This window comes from Trifolium pratense, linkage group LG4, assembly GCF_020283565.1.
Source record: "Trifolium pratense cultivar HEN17-A07 linkage group LG4, ARS_RC_1.1, whole genome shotgun sequence".
In the NCBI taxonomy this organism is placed as follows: domain Eukaryota; kingdom Viridiplantae; phylum Streptophyta; class Magnoliopsida; order Fabales; family Fabaceae; genus Trifolium; species Trifolium pratense.
In genome coordinates, this window is record NC_060062.1 from 5,212,863 (window position 1) to 5,235,170 (window position 22,308).

At 31.2% G+C, this 22,308-nt stretch overlaps 6 protein-coding genes across 6 annotated transcripts; 2 read left to right on the top strand and 4 right to left on the bottom strand.

Moving 5' to 3' along the window:
* Positions 1–2,509: 2,509 nt before the first annotated feature.
* On the bottom strand, positions 2,510–3,010 carry LOC123921563. Its single transcript, XM_045974154.1, has one exon. It carries the CDS (start codon positions 2,953–2,955, stop codon positions 2,659–2,661), a length of 297 nt encoding a protein of 98 aa, XP_045830110.1. The 5' UTR covers positions 2,956–3,010; the 3' UTR covers positions 2,510–2,658.
* Positions 3,011–5,393: 2,383 nt separating this feature from the next.
* LOC123921564 (peptide deformylase 1A, chloroplastic/mitochondrial) lies at positions 5,394–8,902 on the top strand. The gene is made up of 4 exons (XM_045974155.1): positions 5,394–5,876; positions 6,798–6,887; positions 6,999–7,066; positions 8,374–8,902. Exons 1-4 carry the CDS (start codon positions 5,478–5,480, stop codon positions 8,612–8,614), a joined length of 798 nt encoding a protein of 265 aa, XP_045830111.1. The 5' UTR covers positions 5,394–5,477; the 3' UTR covers positions 8,615–8,902.
* A 2,185-nt stretch (positions 8,903–11,087) lies between these two features.
* Positions 11,088–11,628, bottom strand: LOC123921994 (MAPK kinase substrate protein At1g80180-like). The gene is made up of 2 exons (XM_045974744.1): positions 11,336–11,628; positions 11,088–11,166 (listed from the first exon to the last, which is right to left on the bottom strand). The coding sequence occupies exons 1-2, from the start codon at positions 11,626–11,628 to the stop codon at positions 11,088–11,090; spliced, it is 372 nt and encodes a 123-aa protein (XP_045830700.1).
* Positions 11,629–14,471: 2,843 nt separating this feature from the next.
* Positions 14,472–15,195, bottom strand: LOC123921565 (non-specific lipid transfer protein GPI-anchored 30). Its single transcript, XM_045974158.1, has 2 exons — positions 14,858–15,195; positions 14,472–14,731 (listed from the first exon to the last, which is right to left on the bottom strand). The coding sequence occupies exons 1-2, from the start codon at positions 15,174–15,176 to the stop codon at positions 14,610–14,612; spliced, it is 441 nt and encodes a 146-aa protein (XP_045830114.1). The 5' UTR covers positions 15,177–15,195; the 3' UTR covers positions 14,472–14,609.
* Positions 15,196–16,689: 1,494 nt separating this feature from the next.
* LOC123921995 (F-box/kelch-repeat protein At5g15710-like) lies at positions 16,690–17,805 on the bottom strand. Its single transcript, XM_045974745.1, has one exon. The coding sequence runs from the start codon at positions 17,803–17,805 to the stop codon at positions 16,690–16,692; it is 1,116 nt and encodes a 371-aa protein (XP_045830701.1).
* Positions 17,806–19,089: 1,284 nt separating this feature from the next.
* On the top strand, positions 19,090–21,627 carry LOC123921566. The gene is made up of 3 exons (XM_045974159.1): positions 19,090–19,250; positions 20,357–20,579; positions 20,893–21,627. The coding sequence occupies exons 1-3, from the start codon at positions 19,159–19,161 to the stop codon at positions 21,163–21,165; spliced, it is 588 nt and encodes a 195-aa protein (XP_045830115.1). The 5' UTR covers positions 19,090–19,158; the 3' UTR covers positions 21,166–21,627.
* The last annotated feature ends 681 nt before the right edge of the window (positions 21,628–22,308 follow it).

Consider the following 22,308-nt stretch of genomic DNA (forward strand, 5'->3'; position numbering starts at 1 on the left):
AATGAATGATAATTTCAAATGAATAAACTATTAAATTGGTCTCTAATTTTATAAAAAAAATTAATTAAATTTATGATTTTATGAATATCTTAAAAATATTTTTAATTTTATCAATTTGTCGTGTTAGTTTATATATTTAGTAATTTATTGTTAATTAACTATCAACATATTTTTTAATTTTATTCATTTAATATCCGTTTAATACTTAGTATATTTTTAAAATAATTAATTTGAATAAAATTTATTAGAGTTAATTGATTTTTTTTAAATATTCATATTTTATTTGAGAGTTTCATGCATAGACTAATTTTATAATTAATTCATAATTTTATAATGTCTAGACTAATTTTAAAATATTTTATTGGTCAGTTATAAAAAGTAAACTAAGAGGAGTCAGACAACAAGACTCATAATAAATAAAGGAAAGGACCTCTTGAGTCATATCCTATGTTAGCTAACATATCAGCACATTTATTAGCGTCACGGTAGGAATCCTTTACACAAACCGAAAAAAGTTGATATGTTCACATTGATAAAAAAAATATAATAAACCAAAAAGAAAATATAATAAACCAAGAAAAAAATAATAAATAACCAATGGGTTACATTTTAAAAGAAAATGTTAAATGTATATAAAAAACACAAAAAGAAAAAAAGTGAAAATTTAATTTGGATTACATACCAATTATGTTTTGACATGAATGATGGCAAAATAAAAATGGGTTAAATATATTTTTAGCCCATATAATTCTATAAAATTCGGACCTTCTAAGTTTAATCCTTCTAAATATATATTGTGTTAGGGGGTTTTCGGGATATGTAAGGTTTGGATCATTTTTTAGACAAAAGATCAACCATATCATCAAAACATTAAAATTATATTATATGTGATTTCGGTTCAATTTAGATGATTATAAAGATACGGTAAAGTGTAATATTTGATGCAAAATATATATCATACTAACATTATCAATTATATTTAAAACATATGAAATAATAAATAAATAATAAATTAAAATCTATGTATGTACTAATAAAAATAAATATCATATGTATTAAAAATCTATGTATGTTGCTTAGTTTGGTTTGATTTTGAAAAGAAAAAAAAAAACTAATAAAAAAATATACTATATTCATATAAGAAATCTATGTATTTTGTTTTGTTTGGTTTGATTTTGAATAAAAAAAATCTAAAATTCGATTTGAAAAATAGAGAAAGCTAGGAAATTAAGAAATCATAAAACTGTACATGTGCTTTAATACGATGACTTATAACATTATAATATATTAACTATTAATAATTTGTCATTCAAATATATATATATATATATATATATATATATATATATATATATATATATATATATATATATATATATGTTGATTCATCATAAGATAAAGTGAGAAAGAAAGCTTTTTAAAAAACATGATGATATGAACAAAGACAACCAAGAAAGCAAGAGTTACAACCCACACATGTTTGTGATGTTGTAAAATTTTTAAAAAAATAGTAGAAATGTTGTGAGGGATATACGTGACATCGCATGACTTATGTTGTGAGGGACTAAAAATAATAAATTTCCACGATGTTTGATCTAGTAGCGAGAAATTTGAATAATATGCATAGTATCGAATGAGAGTTTTTCAGAGAGAAGAAGGTGTTTGATAAAATGTTTGATTGATTCTTAAATGAAGCACAAACTTTTCTTAAATACAATACCATAAAGGCTAAAAAGATAAAATAACATAAATTAAAACTATTATTTAAAATAAACTGATCATAATGCTTATTTCCCGTAACATTTTAAAATAATGGATTGATGTGTATATTAATTCATATTAGTACTCTTCATGAATATTGAATTAGATTAACATCTAAAATCTAATTTCTATGCAAATTATTTAATTCCTACTTTTGATAGTTGCAATCATGATTGTCTAATTGATGGATGCAACTGAAATATTATGATGATTTGCAGCTGGATTTTGAAAGTCAAGTGAAATTAAAAAGCAGGGGAAGTACAAAACTTCCCATACCATAAATATAAATTTAAGACCTTCCATCACAATGCCAAAGAACATATATGAACTTCATAAAACAAGTAGATACTTACAACAGCTAATTTATGTTCAATTTTTTTCATAATTAAGCCTAACATCATCTTATGAAACTTGTTTTATAAAACAATGACAAAACAACAAATAATTATTGTGGACTTCACATGCACTCGAGCTAAAAGAACACACAAACATTGCACTATAACGTTAAAGTGGTTAAATCTTCCTTTTTATTATTCTCATAGTTGTCGTATGTAGTCTGTTAAAAAATCACACATCGGATGTGAGTTGTTATAGTTTATAAGTAAGAGTTTAAGAATGACACATGACAGACCTTGAAGATTTCTATTTCTCCCTTTATAAAGGTCAGGACAAGATTCATGCTTATTGATTAATTAATTCAAGAGGGATTTTTTTTTTTAAGAAACAACAAATAACAAAATGCATAGAAACAATTCATATTATTTAGAACACATAATTAACATTTTACTTAACATTAACATACATAACCGTATGCTAAGCATAATTAACATTAAATACCACTCACAAAAAAAAAAAAATATTCATGACCTTAAATATTTAGAATATGTAAATTATAAGCTACCGTCCCCTTCCCTTAGCAAGCATTTTCTCATAATTCTCAATGGATTGAAGCCTTTGAAGCATAAGCTGCTGCCTAAAGTTCTTAATGAAGGCATCAGCACTAGCATTGATATCTTCTTCACTAGGCATCCTCTCTAGCTTCTTTGTTTGATGGTTCACTTTCTTCTCAGCCTCATGCGACGATGATGACGGTGGCGATGACGATGAAGGATTTGTCTTCTCTCTCAACTTGTTGATCTCTTCATTTCCTTGTTGGTAATTTTGGCTTATTGGTTGTGAATAGCTCTTTCTCATTGTTGCTTAATTTAGTTTCTTTTTCTTTGATGTCAAAGAAAAAAGTCTCTTAATGTGTTGTGTATAAAATGGAATAGATATGGTTGCTTATATAGCCTCACATATGCTTACTTATGATTAAAGATTATTTTATTGGAATGTACCAAGCAAAAGAGGTTATGCCGGTTTCTAGTTCTAACGTTGGTGTTTTTATTCCACCAAGTTAACTTTTTGACTCTACCTTGGTTTCCTCTTCGAACCAAAGTCAAAGATGGCTTACAAGGAATAATTAAGATGCAGCTTGGAAATTTCAGATAGATTAATTAATTAAGTTACTCCAAGATGGCAGAACTATATGGCGTTTGAATTTGATTTATTTTTAAATTTATGAAAATAATTTATGCAAATAAATAATTTTTTATGTTAACATGACATTTAATAAAAAAAAAAATGTTAACGTGACATCTTTAAACAAGTGTTCCTTATCAAAAACTTACAAAAATAATATTTCCGGATCAAAATTAAATTTTTTATGTTAATCAACTTCAAATTTATGAGTATATAAATAAGTGACTAAGATATCTTCCAATTTTATCACCATAATCCATATTGTTGAAGTCTATTTTCTTAATGATACTCAAAACTTTCAAGTTTTTAGTATTAAATTTCTTTTTTGAAGTTTAGCATGTAACTTCCACATGATGATGAGTTGCCATGTGGATTAGACCATTCAAAATTCATCCACTTGCGGCTTGAGACATGATCAGATCAATGCTGGAAAGTAGCAACTATTCAAATCTTGTTTGGTGAACGTCAAGTTTATATGATGCAACTTTAATTGAAGAGAATCTCCTGAGTACATTAAATTCAACAAAAATTTCTGTAAATCCAATTAATCAATAGTAATGTATAGTTACATAGCTAAAATTTTAATCATTAGTCTATTTGATAAAAAACAATAAAAAAATTAGACCGAATTAGTCCAATTTTTTTTTAATTAGTTATCTAAAATTAAACCAAACTACGAATAAAGTTCATGAGTTTATAGATTGGATTAATTTTTACTTCAAATTTAATCTCAACCAAACATCAAACATGTATACTTAATCCAAATCTTTGAAACAAATTATAGATTGTTATGGGAATGTTAAGTGAAACAAATTTCTAAAAGTGTTGAGGTTTAAAAACAGGATTCAACTTATGCAAAAGGTTGTTACTTAAAAAATTAAAATTAATCTACATAATCTTTACACCAATCTGAAAAAACACAAGAAGACTTACTAGCTATTTTACCTATAAACCAAAACCATGAAATATAAATAATCTTGTCTTCTAAGGCTTTCCAATTAATAGCTTCTCCTCTAAAAACCACATTGTTACGCACACGCCATATACATCAAGTGGTGGCCAACCAATTAATCTACATAATAATTTCTAATTGTTTCTACAAGTACTTGATGGGAAAAAAAATATGCTTAAGTTAGGTAATCATGACTTAATTGTTAGCTTTTCTAATTTATTTTATGATTTGGATTTTGAATTGCAGAATATTATAAGAAAAAAAATTCGATGACTTATTTATCATGGGCTTAGACTTCTGAAAATGACTTGGATTCTATCATATGTGCTTGATAGGAACCATATATGGTCATCCATATCCATATCTAATATCCTTTTGTAAATGGATAGATATATTTAACCAAGGAATACAAATAGCTTAGCTATTTCCGTTGACAATAAGAATAAATAATTGTCTCATGAGCTTAACTCAGTTGATAAAACACACGAACTATATGTATAAGAGTCGAGGTTCGAATCCCGGACGCTCAACATATTTGCCTTTAAGGTGAATTTTCTAGCCACTAAACTACTTGGAAAAAAAAACTTAAATTAAAAGGAGAAAGAATTAAGTTATAAAGGAAAATTCTTGACCTCTAATGTAAAACTAAATAAACTAGCGAGTGTGACTGTGCTTAAATCTTGTATATAAAAAATTGTGATCACACAAGAATTTTTCCTTCGAACTACAACACAAGGATATCATTAATGCCAACACAATGCAATTATAACAAGATTTTACAATTGTTACTAACTTGTTACAATGTTTTCTTCATAGATAGGTGTATTAATTTACCACAACTATATAATCGGTTATTCAAAACGACCTCGCCTTTTAGGTTTGACACTTGATAGTTGTGTTCCATGCCAATGTGAACGAGCTATCACCAAGAGTATCTAAAGGGATTACCATCAATCCGACTATTAAGTGGACCGATAGACCCATAATCGATTTATGAAAGATTCTCTCCCCCCTCCCCCCCCCCCCCAAACTCTCTTTTCCCATTTTCTTAAACTTTTTCAGAAAACACGTTCCGAAGTTTTTTGGCAAGGGTAAAAATGTAAAGTGGGAGAGAATCCTTCTTGATTTATTAGGATGATAGGCCAAATGAATATGTGGCCCAATTGTTGAGGCCCAAATGCATAAGTCTTGTGAAAGAACTTTTTGTGGTTAAGATTTTGAAAGAGAGAGAGAGTGGAAGAAAATGAAAGCCATGGAAGCTTTACATATGCGGTGTGTACTTCCAGTATCCATGTCCAAAAACTCTCTCTTTACAACCAAAACTACAACCCCATTATCTGCATTACCAATTTCAAAGCCTCCATTGATTTTAACCTTAACACCATCATCATCATCTTCTCAAGCTGCTACTGTAAGAACAAGAGCAGGTTGGTTTTCAGGCCTTACAGATAATAAGAAGAAGATGAATTTGCCTGATACTGTTAAAGCTGGTGACCCAGTTCTTCATGAACCTGCTCAAGAAATTGATCCTAGTGAGATAAAATCTGAGAAAGTGCAGAAAATTATTGATGATATGATTAGGGTCATGAGGAAAGCTCCTGGTGTTGGTTTAGCTGCTCCACAAATTGGAATTCCTTCTAGGGTTAGTTCTATTCTTGTTGATTTTTTTTTTGTTTTTTGATTTACCATTTTGTCAATTTTGTGACTTTATCTTGCTTCACTCACTCTTGCTCAATTTTGCTACTTATATGTGTGTCTATCAAGCACTCATATAGAGACACATACACCAGACACAATATTTGGCGCTTGACACCGATAATTATTTAAGAAAATAGACACGGTCACCAGACACAATGTGACAATATTGACACTAGACACGAACACCAACACAATATTGAATTGACATATATATATTAGTGTCATGTTGGACACTCACACTTGCCGGACACTAGATATGTCTTCGATTTGAAGTGTTTGTGCTATGTAACTATGTGTGTTTGTGCATTTCATCATCACCATTATTATCATGATTATCATGGTGTCGCAGCTTGAATAGATATTTTGTGACTATTTAGTCCTGAAATTGTAGGAGGTTGTCAATTTAGTCTATGAAATTATTAATATTATAAAATAGTTTATGAAATTGAAAATTTACTATTGTATTAATCTTTTTGGATCAGTCAATTTAGTCAATTTTAGGTATGAAGTTGACACTTGACAGTGCCCTACAATTTTAGGACTATATTGGTGTTTCACTCGATATTTTGAATGAGCTAAGTTAATTGATTAAGACATATAATGATATAAGTAAGTTATTTAAACTTCTTAATCAAACTTCAAGTAAAGAAATAAGAAGGAGAAGAAGCAAAAGGGGTGAATGAGCTCCATGTGAACTGAAGTTCCAGTAGATTAAGGGTGTACTTATTTTGTTAAGGCTGAGAATTTAGAATGGAAAATTGAAAGTGAATTGTTGAACTCACTATCACTCCAACTTGAAAAGTTTTTTCCATTCCTATAATTTGAAAGTGGGTTGAATTTGTCTTTTCATGTATGCTCTATGCAGATAATTGTTTTGGAAGATACCAAAGAATATATTAGTTATGCCCCAAAGGAAGAGATCAAAGCTCAAGATAGACGACCTTTTGATCTTTTGGTATGTTCATATATGCTGCAAAAACAAAAAGGAAAATATTGACAGTAAATATTTACTTTCTCTTAAAGGTTCATTACTTTGATACACATTTCATTGGTTTTCTTGATGCAGGTGATCGTGAATCCCAAGCTGAAGAATAAGAGCAACAAGACTGCCCTATTTTTTGAAGGGTGTTTGAGGTGTGTCAATATTTGTCTTTTTTTATGTTTTTCCATGTTTGTATCTTACCACACTTGATTTGGCCAACTTTCATTCGCTTGTTTGAGCGTGCAACAGTTAAGCGACTATGTGAAGTAGAAACTATTACATCCCTCATCTAATCTAAGAAATTTGTGCATGTAGTGTAGCAGAATTTTAACAAACTGCTATTGTGTCGCGATATACAATTTTATACCAAGTGTTGTCCAATAACAGCTATAGCATTGTAGCGTAGCGCAATATGAACTGACTGCTATTTTCCATGATCCACGATTGACAACACTGACATTTACTTCTTGACCGACTCCCAATAGGCTATTGACCATTTCACAACTAATGGCTAAACTTACTCTAAAATTCAGTACGAAACCAATATTGCATCCCACTTTTCCTCAATTACTTTGTAATACATAATAAGACTAATTGGAAGACAGAGTCACTGAAGCAAACAATTAGGCACTTCCTATCGATTTTCTCTTATCATTTTCATCGAAGTGCACGTATTCCAAATACATCTATAAGGCATACATGCCTCCATTGCTTCAAAGCTGATTGCTAAGTGATCATTATTCTTCGCGTCATGGCTAATGAGTATTAATTGCTACTTTGTTCTACATACTAGTTTTCTCAACTTGCTGATAGCTCTTGGTTGGCATGGCATCAATGTACTGTAATGAATTCATAGTAGTTTTTATAATACCAGAAATTTTATCTTCATATAATTAGATGGTTTTAAATTTTAAAACATTAGAATTACCACATTCCTCTTTTGCTTTAATATCTAAAATCTGAATGTTTGATGTAATGCTAGCTTACACACCTGTGTATTCTGATATGAACCTGTGTTTGTTTTTTTATTTTTATAATTTGATGTATGTTATCCGTGATAGATATTTATGGTGATAGACATTAGAAACTATAAGCATTGTTTTTTGGAAAAGCGAAACTATAAGCATTTATAACGTATAACATGAGTGTAATGCTTGAACATGACTTCAGTTCCGAAACTAGCATTTGCAATGGTGTAGTGAGATATCTTAATGTCATCTAGTCTTTTTTTGGTAAATTTGAGTCGCATTTCTTTCTAATCTATTATAATTCAGATGACATGATTAGATTACTGATGTACGCTTACAACTTTTTCAATCAACTTGCCATTTGAAAAAAACTATACTAGTTCTGTACAGTTAATTTTTTTTATTTACATAAAAATAATGTGAAGCAACATACACGGCCGTTCAATCCAGGATACCATTAACATGTTCATCTGTTATATATAATCTTGCAGTGTTGATGGATTTAGAGCTGTGGTGGAGCGATACCTTGACGTTGAAGTTACAGGTTTGGATCGTAATGGTGCACCAATCAAAATAACTGCTTCTGGTTGGCAAGCTCGGATTTTACAACATGAATGTGATCACTTGGATGGAACTCTATATGTTGATAAGATGGCACCTAGAACTTTCAGAACCGTAGACAACTTGGACCTGCCTCTTGCCCAAGGATGTCCCAAACTTGGCCCTCGATAATGCAGGTTTTGTGACTCTGCTGCTGCCTCAGCAGATACGGTCATCAGCACAGGTTTCTTGTGCATGTTAGTGAGAAATTTACATTTGTAAATCCTAAATTCTAGAAATTGTCTCAATTTTTGAATGATTAAATCTTCCTCAATTTTCTAGGCTGAATATTGTCATTGCATTATAATGCCCCTTTTATGCAAACTTGTATACCAATTGAGCAAAACTTTGCTCATTTCATCCTCTTAATACGCTGTCTGTCTTATGCATGAAAATGATAAGAAAGTTTGTTTTATTTGAGTAGAAGTCATCTTAATTTGTTTTCAATGATATAAAAAAAAAAAGTATTTTTACATTACTCCTCGATAATTTGGAGGTATTTACCCACCAACTAATGAGAACAGGTCATATGAATATGTGAAGTAAAAGTTGGTTGTAGGTATCACATGCAAATCTATTTATGGATGAGTAGCCCATGGAAAGGGGGTGGGACGCGTCCTTAGTCCACATTCTCAATCTTTAGTAGGGCTGAAGATCAGTTGAGTTCGGTCGGTTTTGTGCTAAAAATTGTTAAATCGATAAAAATCGCAACCTCTTAATTTGGAGTCAATTTCAACTATTTACATCTTCGTTTGTTTAGGTGTCGGGCTATACAAGTGACAAGTAGAACAAATCGGTTTTAATGGGTTATATTGAAATTTTATTGCCACATCTAAAATTCCATTGATCCATAAATTTTTATTCTTCAAATAATTCAACACCTCGCACACAAGACAACAAAAGATAGAAGAACTAAATGAATAGCAAAGCGAGTGAGATGCAATTACCTTATTTGAAATTTGTAGATCCAAAGACAATAATATATCAACTAGATGAAAATAGAAATTTGTACACATTACTTTTTAATTTTTTTTGTTTACCATATTATTGATACGAAATTTCCACCACCGTTACCGAAGTTTAATTTGTGTAGATCTATAAAATCTATGATAGCATAAGACCACAAATCCGGTTCTTTGTAATGATAATCCTTGCGCCCATGTTTAACTATAGAGCATTGCTATATGTACCGAATTTTTTTTCCCGGATTTCTCCCGAAAACATGTGTGGCATCTAAACGTGGATGCACTGTGTATTTTGAGGTGGGCCCACAACAATTGATAAAAATCAGATAAATCCTACATAGAAGATTGAGCCACGTGTTTTTATTTTTTAAAAACCAGTAGAAACAAAAATGAAAGACCTCGTACCACCGTCTTCTACTCCGTCCGCCGCCGTTGTTTTGACTCCGACCATCACAAATAAAAGTGAATAATTCATGGAATAGAGGCAAAATAACAAGAGAAGACAAGTTATCAAGGGGTTCCGTGTGGTTGTAGAAGCATCAACTACATCCATAGGTCATGACCACAACCCTTTCATTCATGCCTTTGATTTCACAGTTGCTGGAGGATGTAGGGATGAAGGGGAAGAATATTTTGTGTCGACAGATTACATGAAGGGATGAAGGGAAAGAATGAAAAATAAAAAGAATGTTTTGAGGAGAGAGAGACCGAAATTATTGGGACACATCATTCGGTAAATTTTCGTGAGGGAAATTTTCGGGAGATCTAGCATTTTCCTTAACTATACTACAGCAGTATTATTATTTTCTTTATTTTATTTAACTACTTCTGTATTATTTAATTTTTTTGACGAAGCACTTTTTTTGTTGACTATTTGACGGAGCACGTTTAACTATTAGTATTATGTTTATGTTTATTGTTTAGTGATGATTACAAATTTACAAATCACGGTGTAAACTTGGAGATAAGGATGACAATTTTAATTTTCATCCACTACCAGATAAGATCGGCTTAACCTTTCTAAAATTCTAAAACAAATTTTATCCTTAAAAATTAACACAAGATTTATAACATTATTTTATTTTTTTTTGGTTTTACAAGTTTTATAACATAGTTCAATGAGGGTTTGTCCAAAAATTAAAAAAAAAAAAAATTTAAAAAAATCAACGAGGGTTTAAATCTTCTCCTTCAATTATGAAGCTTAGATTTGAAGCTCCTTGGACCAGACTACTGTCAAAATTTATGGTTTAGTACAATTATTAAATTACGTGTGATTGAAGTGAATATAATCGGTGCCGAGTTAGAAATTTTTTAAAATTTGGACAAAATCTTAGTTTTCCCTAAACTAATTCTTAAAAAAACTCAATTTTACCCTACATTAACACTAAAATATTAAAAAAATTGCAAATGCTATTCCGCGACTCTTTAAAACCTTAAAGTAAGTTTTTTATAGAATTTTTATATGAATGGGTAAAGTCAACGCATTAAAAATAATAATGTTTATTTTTTTAATAAAGAATTTCTTTAAATAGAATGCTTAAAGAATATCTAACGCACTCGTTAGAAGACCCTTAAAAAAATCACATTAGATGTATATCCACACCGTGATACAAAATATATGATTGGTTGGTTTAGTAATTTTATTGCACCAATCCCATTCCATTCCCATTCCTAAGCTTGCACATGGTGAAAGATCCTACATAGATTTGCTCGAGTCTTCTATAATTTGTAGAACGATAAAAATCAAAATTTCTCTTAAATCCATCAAATAAATATTATTATACTCAAATAGACAATAGAAAAAATAAAACAAAGTACCAAAATTCACTGCTCTGTTTTTTCTCTTCTTCTTATGAACTCAACTCAACCTCTAAACTACCATACCTACCTTGATCGTTGTCCTTTTTTCCCAAAAGGACTACAGAATCCACACGCAGAGACTTTTGGAGATGGCGGTTCGATCGCCGGAGAGACTTTTCCGGTACGGTATCCTTGACCAGAACCGGTGGAGCGGGTTCTCTGCATGGTGGTTCTAACTTGAAGCTCTTTTGAATTATTCTTCTTCTGTTTTTGTTGTTGATTGATTTTGTTTAATTCTCCTGATAAGAATTTATCATCCCAAACAAGACCAGATGAACCTGATCTTCTGAATGATACTTCTGATCTTGGAAGGCTAGCCATGTAGATGATGTTTCTAGGTCTTGTCAATGATTCTTCTGTTTTCTTTCTTTCTTTCTTTCTTTCTAACCAAGTTGTTATATCTCTCTGTCTCTGTGTAAGTATATATAGAGCTATGTAGATGTTTCTAGGTCTATGTGTAGGTATATTATATATATATATATATATATATAGGGAATTTTGATGCATCCGATTAGGAAGTTAGGATAGAGACAAAATATAACAACTTGGATAACAATAAAATAATAAAGATAAATATTTATGGCAAAATTACTACTATATCTTTTATTTCTTAATGTAATCTCAACTAACTATTTAGTTTCACCAAAAAAAAAAAACACTTTAGTTCTTGTTTTTTGTTTTTATTTTTCGCTTTCAATTATAAATATATTTTATTTTATATCGTGAAATAATAATAGATTTGAAACTTGACAAATCATATATAAAAAGAAAGAAGGACAAAAAATAAGAATGCTGAATCCGACGTCAAATAACACTTTAAAATAACGGAGGGAGTAATACACCTTCAATCTAGTTCAAACTCGAGAGTTTGCAATTTTTTGTGTGAATTTTACTCGTATATATCTATCACTTCATCTACAATTTTTTATTTTTTTTTATAGAAAAGATAAATTAAATAAGTTATGACAAAACTATCTTTACAAGAAAACCATATTTTTTTTATAATCAAGAAAACCATATTTAGTTTGTTAAAAATACTTTATTTTATATTCATATTTTTGTAATTTTGATAATGATTTTTTTTTTCTATTTTTTTTTTGAATCAAAAAGAAAACCATAGGTACAAGGCGATCGCAAGGATCCAACCCACAGTATCAAAAACGACAAAAAAAACACCAACGAAGAGGACTATTTACATAATGAGTTTAGCTAGACATGTCCTTAATTTTCTATTGGTTCAGCCCCTATAGACAATAGTATCAATAATTTTCTCATCAGTATGATAGTTCTGTACAACATTACCAAAACTAATATCATTTCGATACCTCCAAATCTCATAGACACATTCAGTGAAGGCCAATTTTAGGATCTTTGCACGACCTCCTTTACCTTTAGTCTGCTTCATAATCCACTCCACTTCTTGACACCAGCCCAATGGATAATGAGCAATCTGAATCCAATCAAGGACTTTCCTCCAAATATCTCTTGTTTCATTACAATCAAACATAAGGTGCTGCTGAGTTTCATCAGCACTGCAGAAGCAACAACAAGTTGTGTCAATAATCCCAAAAGCACTCCAAGATTTTTTTTTCTAATTCCAATAAATTAATTATTAATATTTTGGTAAAATTATATATTTAGTCCTTTAATTTTATTTCAGGTAACGATTTAGTTCTTTATTTTTTATTTTTATATATAATTTATTAGATTTCAATTTCTTTGTAAAAAAATAATGGATGATTCAAAAAAAAAGTCCTAATACATTTTTAATTTATTTTTGTTGGCCCAATCTAAAGTGGTTAGGTTCAAGTTTCAAAAAAATAAAATGAATATATATAAAAAAAAATACTTGTCTCAAACACAAACATAAACCCGTGTAACTTGTTCTTCTTCCTTCCACTCTTAGAAGTAATGTGTTTTTTTTAAGGGGTCCAACTTTAATATTCAAGATCGGGCCTCTAAATTGTTGGGACGGTAATTAAAATTTATGTAACTATAACACGATTGACTATATATATGTCTAAGAAAAATAAAATATATATGCGAGTAAATGGAAGACAGAGTTGGTTGATGGGTGAAGGAAACAAAGTAGAATGGTCATTAGCTAATATGAAATGGTCATGTATAAATTATAAGAGTTTAAAGGAATTGAGTTTAAAGGATATACACTATTAGCGTAAATTATTTTTACATTGACAACTAATAAGAATGACTCAGCGTTCCATGTCATATCAAGAAAATAGGGTGACATGGCGGAAAACATGATTGTGATTGGTTGACAGTGTAAAAGTAATTTACACCGCATCTTCCTTTTTCTCAAATTATAACGACAAAACGTTGATTTAATCAAAATAAACTTTTTTTTTTTCTAAATATGTTAAATAGATTTGTTGCAAGAAATAATAAGTAGACATTATATTTTTTATTAATTTCTTAATCTTGTTGGAATTACAAGGTGACCTTCAATAAATAAAAAAACAAACAAGGTGACCTAGTTTTGTTCATCATTAATTAATTACAAGTCCTTCTCAATCATTTCGTAACGTATTCAAAGTGGTATTCTTGTTTGTCATAACATTACCATTGACAATAAAAAAACATTAACATTACCCAAAAAAAATTATTAATATTAACAAATGTCAGACTTTAAATTGATTTGCTCTTGCTCTTTAAACGGAGTAACTTATTTGGAATAAGTCAAATGATCCAACATACGAAAATTTGGTTTGGTCCACAAACTCATACGAGAATAGCATTTGTAATTAATCATGTTTTAAAATTTGGCAAAGCAAAATATATCCTGATGAAGACTGGAGAATTGAAAGAAATGGTGAACCAACATTAATTTTTCAAGATAAATGATTGTCATTGTCGTGATCATCATTATAACATATTAACATAAGTAAAAGATTCTTAAATTTGTCTTGTGAGTTTAACTCAGTTGGCAGATATAGTGTATTATATATGCAGGGTCAGAATTCAAATCTCAGTTATCCCCACAATCATAGTATTTAACCAAATTACCCCATGCATGAAAAATGTGACATGGAAGATGGAGACTATAGGACAGTATAGTGAAATTCATACTAGTATTTAACTCTTTTATATATAACGCTTGCTTGTGATATAAGTTGGGGGCATTAAGGTGTTGGAAAAATATAATGTGTATCAAAAAAAGAAAAAGAAGTAAGTTTTCTTTTCAATAGGTAGACGATAAAATATTGGTCATGATTGCATTGATAGTAACAACTAGCAATACTATGTTTGATTGTACGCATCTTCAAAACATCTTTTGAGAGTGCTTAAGTCGACCCCGATAACATTTGTATAATAGTTAACGTAACTGAAATCACCATGACTAGCGAGGACATGTTTATCAACTTTGTTGCCGAGTTGTTATCTGAGTTCTTGGAGCCATGAGAATCTGAAATAACATACATGTATATATTATTTTAAAATAATAATTTAATTTCCTAAAAAAAAATGACAATCAAGGATGTAACTAATTTAAACTAGAGAGATTCATTTTTAAAAGGTCAAGAAAAAATACTTGTGAGGCATGTCAATGGATTAACACGTTGACCACATCTCCCAGGCAGATTCTGAGCTTCATTAATATTAATGCCAGCCTTTTCAGCTTGCCTTGAACCTCTATTGCTTGCCAAGCTACATAAGCATGCTGCATCTGATTTAATCAAAGATTTGAGTGGATCACAACAACTATGAGGTGGGTCTTGAGTCCCATTGAGGTAGTTTAGGCAAGGTGCAAGCTTGTTTAAACAAGAGCTATCTTGAGCACTTCCAATTGAGACATTTGTTGCCAATACAATAAATGTAATTAAGCAAAGTGATCTCAATTTGGTTTCCATCTTTGTGATTAATTATTGTTGTAGTGTAGCTATGTCCTTGTAGTGCCATTATGCATATGCTATATATATATATTAAGTGGTTTGAATAATGATTAAGTTGGTAATCAAACTTATAGCCAACTAGTTGACCCTTTTATCCTTTATTGTTGTTTGAGACAAATCTTTGATTTTGTGGTGTAGAGATATTGTAATTGTTACGGTTAGACAGGTGAAACTACTTTAATTTTCAAATTTCAAAGGCCAAAGAGATAGTAACATTAGTTGGTTAGCAACCTCCTTCCTTTTTCCTTAATTTCCTTTTAATAAATGGCATGGGACTAAAAATGAGAGTTTAAGAAATTTGTGGGGCTACGAGTATAAGTTGGTTTAGGAAGTAGTCAAATTTTCTTAATCGCCATTGAGGTACGGTTGTCCTTCGCTCTCTTAAATTGATAAAAAAAATTTCATGTCCCTCATATCCACTAAAAAATATTCTCCGCTAGTACAAATACGAAATACTATTATCGAAAGATTTTTTTTAATAATATTTTTATTAGTACGAACAATGCAGGAGAACGAAAACAACCAATTAATTAAAGTGAAATAGATATTCCAAAAAAAAGAGCAAAATGTCTAAGCCCGAGTATCTTTTTATCGTAAGAAAATTCCTATGCCCAAACAACTAGGGGCAAACCCAAGAAAGAGGAAAACTCTTAAGGCATGCATCGAAGGCAAACCTACAAAACGGAGTTTTCTCTTTCCACTCCCCACATTTCTTTTCTACCACCTGCATTTTCATTTTTGTCCTTGAATAAATATTTTAGAACGCATTTTTCGAATTTTTTTTGCCTTGAAAAAACTTCGGAATGTGTTTTCTAAATTTTTTCCGAATTTGAATTAGAAAAACTTTCAGAAAACGTGTTCAGAAGTTTTTAACAAGGGCAAAAATGAAAAAAACGGGGGTAGAAAAAAAAATATGAGGGTGGGAAGAGAAAAATTCCTACAAAACCATGTTACTATGATCCATAATATTATCCTCAAATACATTGAACATCAAATTCATGCCATTCCACTCTTCACCCTTCTCTTCTTTTCTAATTCAATTAATCAATTCCCCATTCATTTCATATGAGTTGCATATTATGTGCTACTAACTTAGACCCTCATTCAAATCACATAGACCCTCATTCATACCATTACCACATAAATAATATGAAATGCATGCCTTTACTTTCTTTTGTTCATTTGTTTACATACTTTCCTTTGTTCTTAAGAATATCAATTTTACCTATAAGTAATGCAAATGAGAACACCATGGAACATGTGTTTTACATTTCAACACAAAACAAATCTTACATTCCATGGGCTAACATTCCACCTAAAATAATATCTCATGAAATCTCAATAATTATTTTTCTTTCAAATTTCTACATAATAAATTCTCATGAAATTACATTTTTTCAATAAACATTTCACACATGAATAAATAAATCCTCATAAAAACAAATCCACAATCACACCCCCTAGATCATTTCTAGTTTAAAAAAATAGATGATGAAGCAAGAGTTGGATGAACAAGTATTCCTCTTATTGGACAATTAAGCACTTTTTTCCCTTTAATGTAACCACACCCATCAACCCAATCCCATTCCCCAACTTTTCTACAAATCACCATTCCATATCCAAGTTCCCCATACAAACAAATAGCATCATCATCAGTCACACACTTAACACCTTCCCAATTTCTTTTCCCACACAATAATCTCAATCCTAATTCAATTGGCATCTCATCAACCAAACACCACTTATCCCCTTCACTCATTTCCCAAACACAAACACTCCCACCACACGTGCCACCAACCAATCCCAACCCTCCATTCCATCTCACAAGTGTGGCAAATTCAAGCTTATCCGCTAGAGGCACACCAAATTGCCTCCAACAATTATTTCCAACATCAAATCCCATCACACTATAAGCCCTTGCTGATGTTATCCAATACAACGTTGTTGTTCTTGTTTCTTTAACACAAACATTTTCATTTGGTGTCCAAACTGTTAGCCTAACCGAAAATTCAACCGGCATCGACCCAACGATTTTCCACGTGTCAACACAAGAGTCGTACATTTCCACGGTTGATTCATAGGCCGTGCCACTATGTTTAGCCCCTGACATGCCACCGGCCACGTAGATTCTAAAATTTGGAAAGTTCCAAACATCATTTGGTTCAAAAATTGTAACAATTCCACAAGCTGGATTAGTCCTCGAAACATTCAACTTAGGTAAGTACTTGAATTGTCTTGTAAAAGGGTTACAAAGAACCAATTGAAGTGTTGTTGAATTTGTGACCTTTAAAAGGATAAGGCTACCAATTGGAGAAATTGGTTTAAGTATTGTTGATTGCAATGGAATGAAATCTAATGAAATTTCGTACCAAATTTTTGTGATTGGATTGTGAGCATAACAACATGATTTTTGGTGATTGCGAATTGGTAGTGCTAAGAACCATGGTGCTTCATGAGGTTTGTGTTGAGTTATGAAAATTTTACCTGTGTGCCAATTCTTGCATGTTGATCTTGCTCTTGCTAAGGAATCTGGGGAGAGAAAAGAGAAGATGGATGATAGAACATCAAAGGGTAGGTTGCTCCACATGGAATAGAAATTGTGAAGATTTCAGTCTGACAAAACTAAAGGTGAGATATAAGAATAAGAATATGTACTTCATCTACAAAGTAGCGGTTAGCAATGATTGATCTTCGTTCGAACATAAATTGAATTTTTTCTTTCAACTGAATTATTTCTATATGTAGTCGATAGAAATCGAACATTGACCATCCGGTTAAAAGTCATTTTTATCACTTAGACTAATTTATTGTTGAGATATTTTATGGAATAGGCTGTCCTAGTACAATTATTACTTATATTAGAGGCCAATTATTGCATTGGAATGTGTGACCTACATGTGATGCGGAGCTTTGTCACGTCACTCACCAACTTGTATGTATTTGTCGCTTTTGTAGTTAATAGTAGTAGTTCAACTTCATACGTATGGTCATGAAATTTCATTTTTCTTGAATAGGTGGTCATGAAATTTCATTTGATACGTGAAAAATAAATACCGAATAGAATAATACAAAACATAATATTTGAAATTTTTTTGTCTTGTACAATAGCAATAGAATATGTCAAAATTAATTTTACATCTTTAGAATTAATTTTTGAGGCTCCAAACATGAAACCAAATATTATAGCAATCAAAATGGACCGGCCTGAGCGAACTTCGGGCTACATCATGTCGGGCTAAAAAGTTCAGATGAAAAACGAGCTTGAAAAGGTATGGCCAAAGCACAGTCTTATACGAACTTTATCAGACCGAACTATAAAATCCGATAACAATTCGGACTAAATTTTTTAAGATTCAAGTCCAAAAAAAAATTGAACTTGATAAACTGACCCATTCGAGCAATCCCATTTTGACAACTCTGCCAAATAATAGAGAAAATATATTTGGCTTCATTACACTAGAGTTTGGTGTGGTCCAATAATGCCAAACTGGTACCACATATTATGTTGCACATGGATTGTCTCATGTGACAATTTCACTAGAGAGAATTTAGTGTTAATCTTTGCCTTTCAATTATTTTATTGATTGAACTAACCGAAGAAAAAGAATTGAATGGCCAAATTTTCATGGGAGAGGATCCCTTCCCCCAATACATGTTGCTCAGTCATAGTCATAGTGACAATTCCTGGATTATTATTCACCATTTTTTGTAATAAACAGTAGTAAAAAAAATGTTAATCATTAAAATAAAATATTCAAAAAATACAATAAAATTAAATAGGAGAAACCTTCATAGGGATTTTGAAAGGGATTTTAGGGATTTTACATTTACTGAAAAATTGAAGTCGTGAAAACTTGTTTGATACCTTCGCCACATCCATTTTATTTACTAGTTATTTAATATTGAAAAAGAAAAGATTAGGTTGAATTGATTCAATTCAATGGGTTCTTCTACACGATTGGCTAAACTCATTTCCACCATTGCTTTTTCCACTTATTTCTTTATCATCATTTTTCAAGTCCCCATTTTCAGGTATCATCGTCATCCTCATTTCCCCTTTAAACCTTTTCTCTTTTAACACTTCACTATATCTGAAAAGTATAAATGTATCTTTCATTTTATTATGGTACAATTATTATTCCTTTTATTAACCTATTGCCTCCGTTTTTATTTTTATTTTTATTTTTAATTCTATAACATGATTATTGTAGCTTTCTTCATTGAAATCAGATTATACATTTTCAATTTTATATTCTGCAAATTAGGGTTAATCATCAATCTTAATAATGGCTTTCAATTTCTGTGGATTAAGTGTATTTTATAGAGGTGTAAAATCCATTTGTTACAAATTGGTGTAATTAGGTTCAGCTTAAGGAGCTAGTCCTATGCAACATCAGTATATAAATTCGACACATTTTTTTTGTTCGTTAACCCTCTGATTCCAAGGGAATGAACCCCTGTGATCCGGAGTTCAGCTTAGATATAAGTAAAGTCTCATAAAAAATTGTTTCACACATGATTTGAACTCAGGTTCGAACGATTCTTTTTTATGTGAAATTCATTAACCACTTAAGCTCAATCACTTGGTTCATCGCATGTTTTCTTAATATAAGTGATTACTATGAAGCACAGACACCGGATACGACACAGACGTTGACACGACGACACCGATAATAGTCTCAGAAAATGACATAATTCAGTGTAATCATAAGTGTTGGTGTCGTGTCGGTGCCTGACACCAACTCGTGTCCGATACCGGGACACGCCTAATCTGAGGAGTGTCCGTGTTGTGATTGATATAGTATTTATAAGGAGAGTATTTATAATTCGCTTTGTTTGAGCAAACATCAAAACAACACAAAAAATATACAATCATAGTGGAATCTAGAATATAGAAAATTATGACATTAATTGGGTTCATAATTGCAGTGTAACTGGCTCAGGGTCATATACTAATGGTGTCTGTGTTTTTAATTCTTGCAATAACCAACACCAAAAGCTTGAAATGTAGTTCTGAGTTAGTAGTACTTTGAATTTTCAAATCATGTTTCAGTTATAAATATTTCAATAGAATCAAAACAATGCTTTTCGTATTGTAGTGCTGCAAGTAACAAAGGCTTTATTTCTTTCTTTCTCAGTGTTCCATGCAGAAAGGGAATCTGCACGACGCCATTAGAATTGACATCTTCTCAATTAATTGCAAGTGAAGTGGTTCCTCTTTTCATAGTGAAAGCTCTTATCTACCCAGGAGCACTTGCAAGAGCTATTTTCAAGCAGAAAACCATCCCAAGTTACCGAAACCTGTTGCACGATTTCAATACAAGGACAATCTCTGTTGCATCAGAACTCCAACGGCTAGAGGTTGATTATTTTTTTGGTATTGACTGAAAAGAAAAACATTGCCTCAAACAAGTGTTGTTTAATAGCGCGGTTATAGCAGTGCTATAGCTTTATAGTGTAACGCAGTTTGAACAAATTGATATTCTTCTGCATTACGCTAGTACAACTTTTTGTCCAATAGCAGCTATAGCACTGTTGTATAGCGAAATTTGAACAACTATTTTCTGTAATCTGCGATATTCAACGTTGCCTTAAGTTGTATTGATGAATGAAATTGAACTCTCTGAAGGGTTTAGCTTTGGCACTCATTTTTCAAGTTGGGTTCTTCCTGCAGGTTCTTGCAGGGAGCTATTTGTCTGTCGGAGGAGCAATCTTGGGTCTGATAAAACCGGGCAGAATGGGACTTTTTGGAATACTTCTTTTGATGTGGGGTCTCATTAGAGAACTCATCATGGGAAAATCTGGTTTTAGTTATGCAAAGGGTATCCAAATCTATCCAACCATTTTTATTGCTCTAGTATCAGCATTCTTTTCCATTACAAGGGATGTCAGAAAGATAATTAGGACCTTTAATCTAAAGCATATTCGGAAGGCAAAACATTTCTAAATGAATGGAAAGTCGAGACTGGGATACATGCGTTGTGATTTATGATGCTTGAATCTGACATGACAGGTAGTTTGGTAGGTAGGAATTCTTCTGCTTACTGTTAAAATCAATTTTGTAAACACAGGAATACGACTTCTTAATCTTAGGGTAGCCATCGGAGAATATGCAGCAATTTTTATGGATTATGTGTGAATGAGGATGTGTTGGTTAGACAATATATAGAACCTGATTTAACAGGACATAATTCTTAGGAAGTTTATAATGCAGCCTAGTGTGCACTTTTAGTTCTTTCACTGATTTGTTAAATCTAACCAAATGGAAGGCAATTACTAGAAACCAAACAAGACAAATTCAAGGAATGAGTTGTAGACATAGGGAATGTTTTGCATTGTGGTTCATAACAGAATATTGTAAATTCTGAGTCATGAAATGCGACAGATCTGTGTCTTGACACTTGCAAAATTATGTTGGTAACAATGCAAGCATAACCATATATAGTCACCTGATCTTCTTTATCAGTCAGTGTGATTATTCTGAATAGAGGATTTGCAGAATTCTCTAGAAATTTGCATTATACTGCTCATTGTACAATTTCAATTCTTTCATTGCATATATTAAATCTAGAGATGTTATTTCGAAAAACTCACGAGTTGTTAGATATAGTTACAACGTTGATTTTTGATTTGTTAATCAACGGTTAAAAATATTCATTTTACATTCTAAAGCAAATTATTACTATCGTTTTTTGAGAAAATTACTTATATTAAATCTTTGTGATTACCGATGATTTCCACTGCGGATTTGTACAAAGTACTGAAATACACACTTAGTTGGATTCTTTGTTGAATGTGGTAACAGTTAAGAGAAGAAATTTTGTTAGGGTAAATTTTGCTATGCCACAACCACAAGTCAGCTAAGTTGTGCATATAGTACACAATGTTTTCTTCACCCTTGAATGATACTAGATTTAAGATGAATCCTCTGCATTGGATTTTCTCCTTACCCCCAAAAAACCCAAATACAGGGAAACCACTGACCTCCAAAGTCACCTAGATGGAAAATTGCCACATTCATCACCTACCACCCTTTGCCTTTGATTCTCCATCCCCCTATCCCCTTTGAAATTAATTATTTTCTTTACAT

Coding starts and splice junctions, on each gene's coding strand:
- LOC123921563 (XM_045974154.1), bottom strand. CDS start 2,955: ATGAGAAAGAGCTATTCACAACCAATAAGCCAAAATTACCAACAAGGA.
- LOC123921564 (XM_045974155.1), top strand. CDS start 5,478: ATGAAAGCCATGGAAGCTTTACATATGCGGTGTGTACTTCCAGTATCC. Junction 6,888..6,998: donor GACGACCTTTTGATCTTTTG/GTATGTTCATAT, acceptor TTCTTGATGCAG/GTGATCGTGAATCCCAAGCT. Junction 7,067..8,373: donor TTTTTTGAAGGGTGTTTGAG/GTGTGTCAATAT, acceptor ATAATCTTGCAG/TGTTGATGGATTTAGAGCTG.
- LOC123921566 (XM_045974159.1), top strand. CDS start 19,159: ATGGGTTCTTCTACACGATTGGCTAAACTCATTTCCACCATTGCTTTT. Junction 19,251..20,356: donor TTTCAAGTCCCCATTTTCAG/GTATCATCGTCA, acceptor TTTCTTTCTCAG/TGTTCCATGCAGAAAGGGAA. Junction 20,580..20,892: donor CAGAACTCCAACGGCTAGAG/GTTGATTATTTT, acceptor TTCTTCCTGCAG/GTTCTTGCAGGGAGCTATTT.
- LOC123921565 (XM_045974158.1), bottom strand. CDS start 15,176: ATGGAAACCAAATTGAGATCACTTTGCTTAATTACATTTATTGTATTG. Junction 14,732..14,857: donor TCCATTGACATGCCTCACAA/GTATTTTTTCTT, acceptor ATGTTATTTCAG/ATTCTCATGGCTCCAAGAAC.
- LOC123921995 (XM_045974745.1), bottom strand. CDS start 17,805: ATGTGGAGCAACCTACCCTTTGATGTTCTATCATCCATCTTCTCTTTT.
- LOC123921994 (XM_045974744.1), bottom strand. CDS start 11,628: ATGGCTAGCCTTCCAAGATCAGAAGTATCATTCAGAAGATCAGGTTCA. Junction 11,167..11,335: donor AAAAAAGGACAACGATCAAG/GTAGGTATGGTA, acceptor TACAAATTATAG/AAGACTCGAGCAAATCTATG.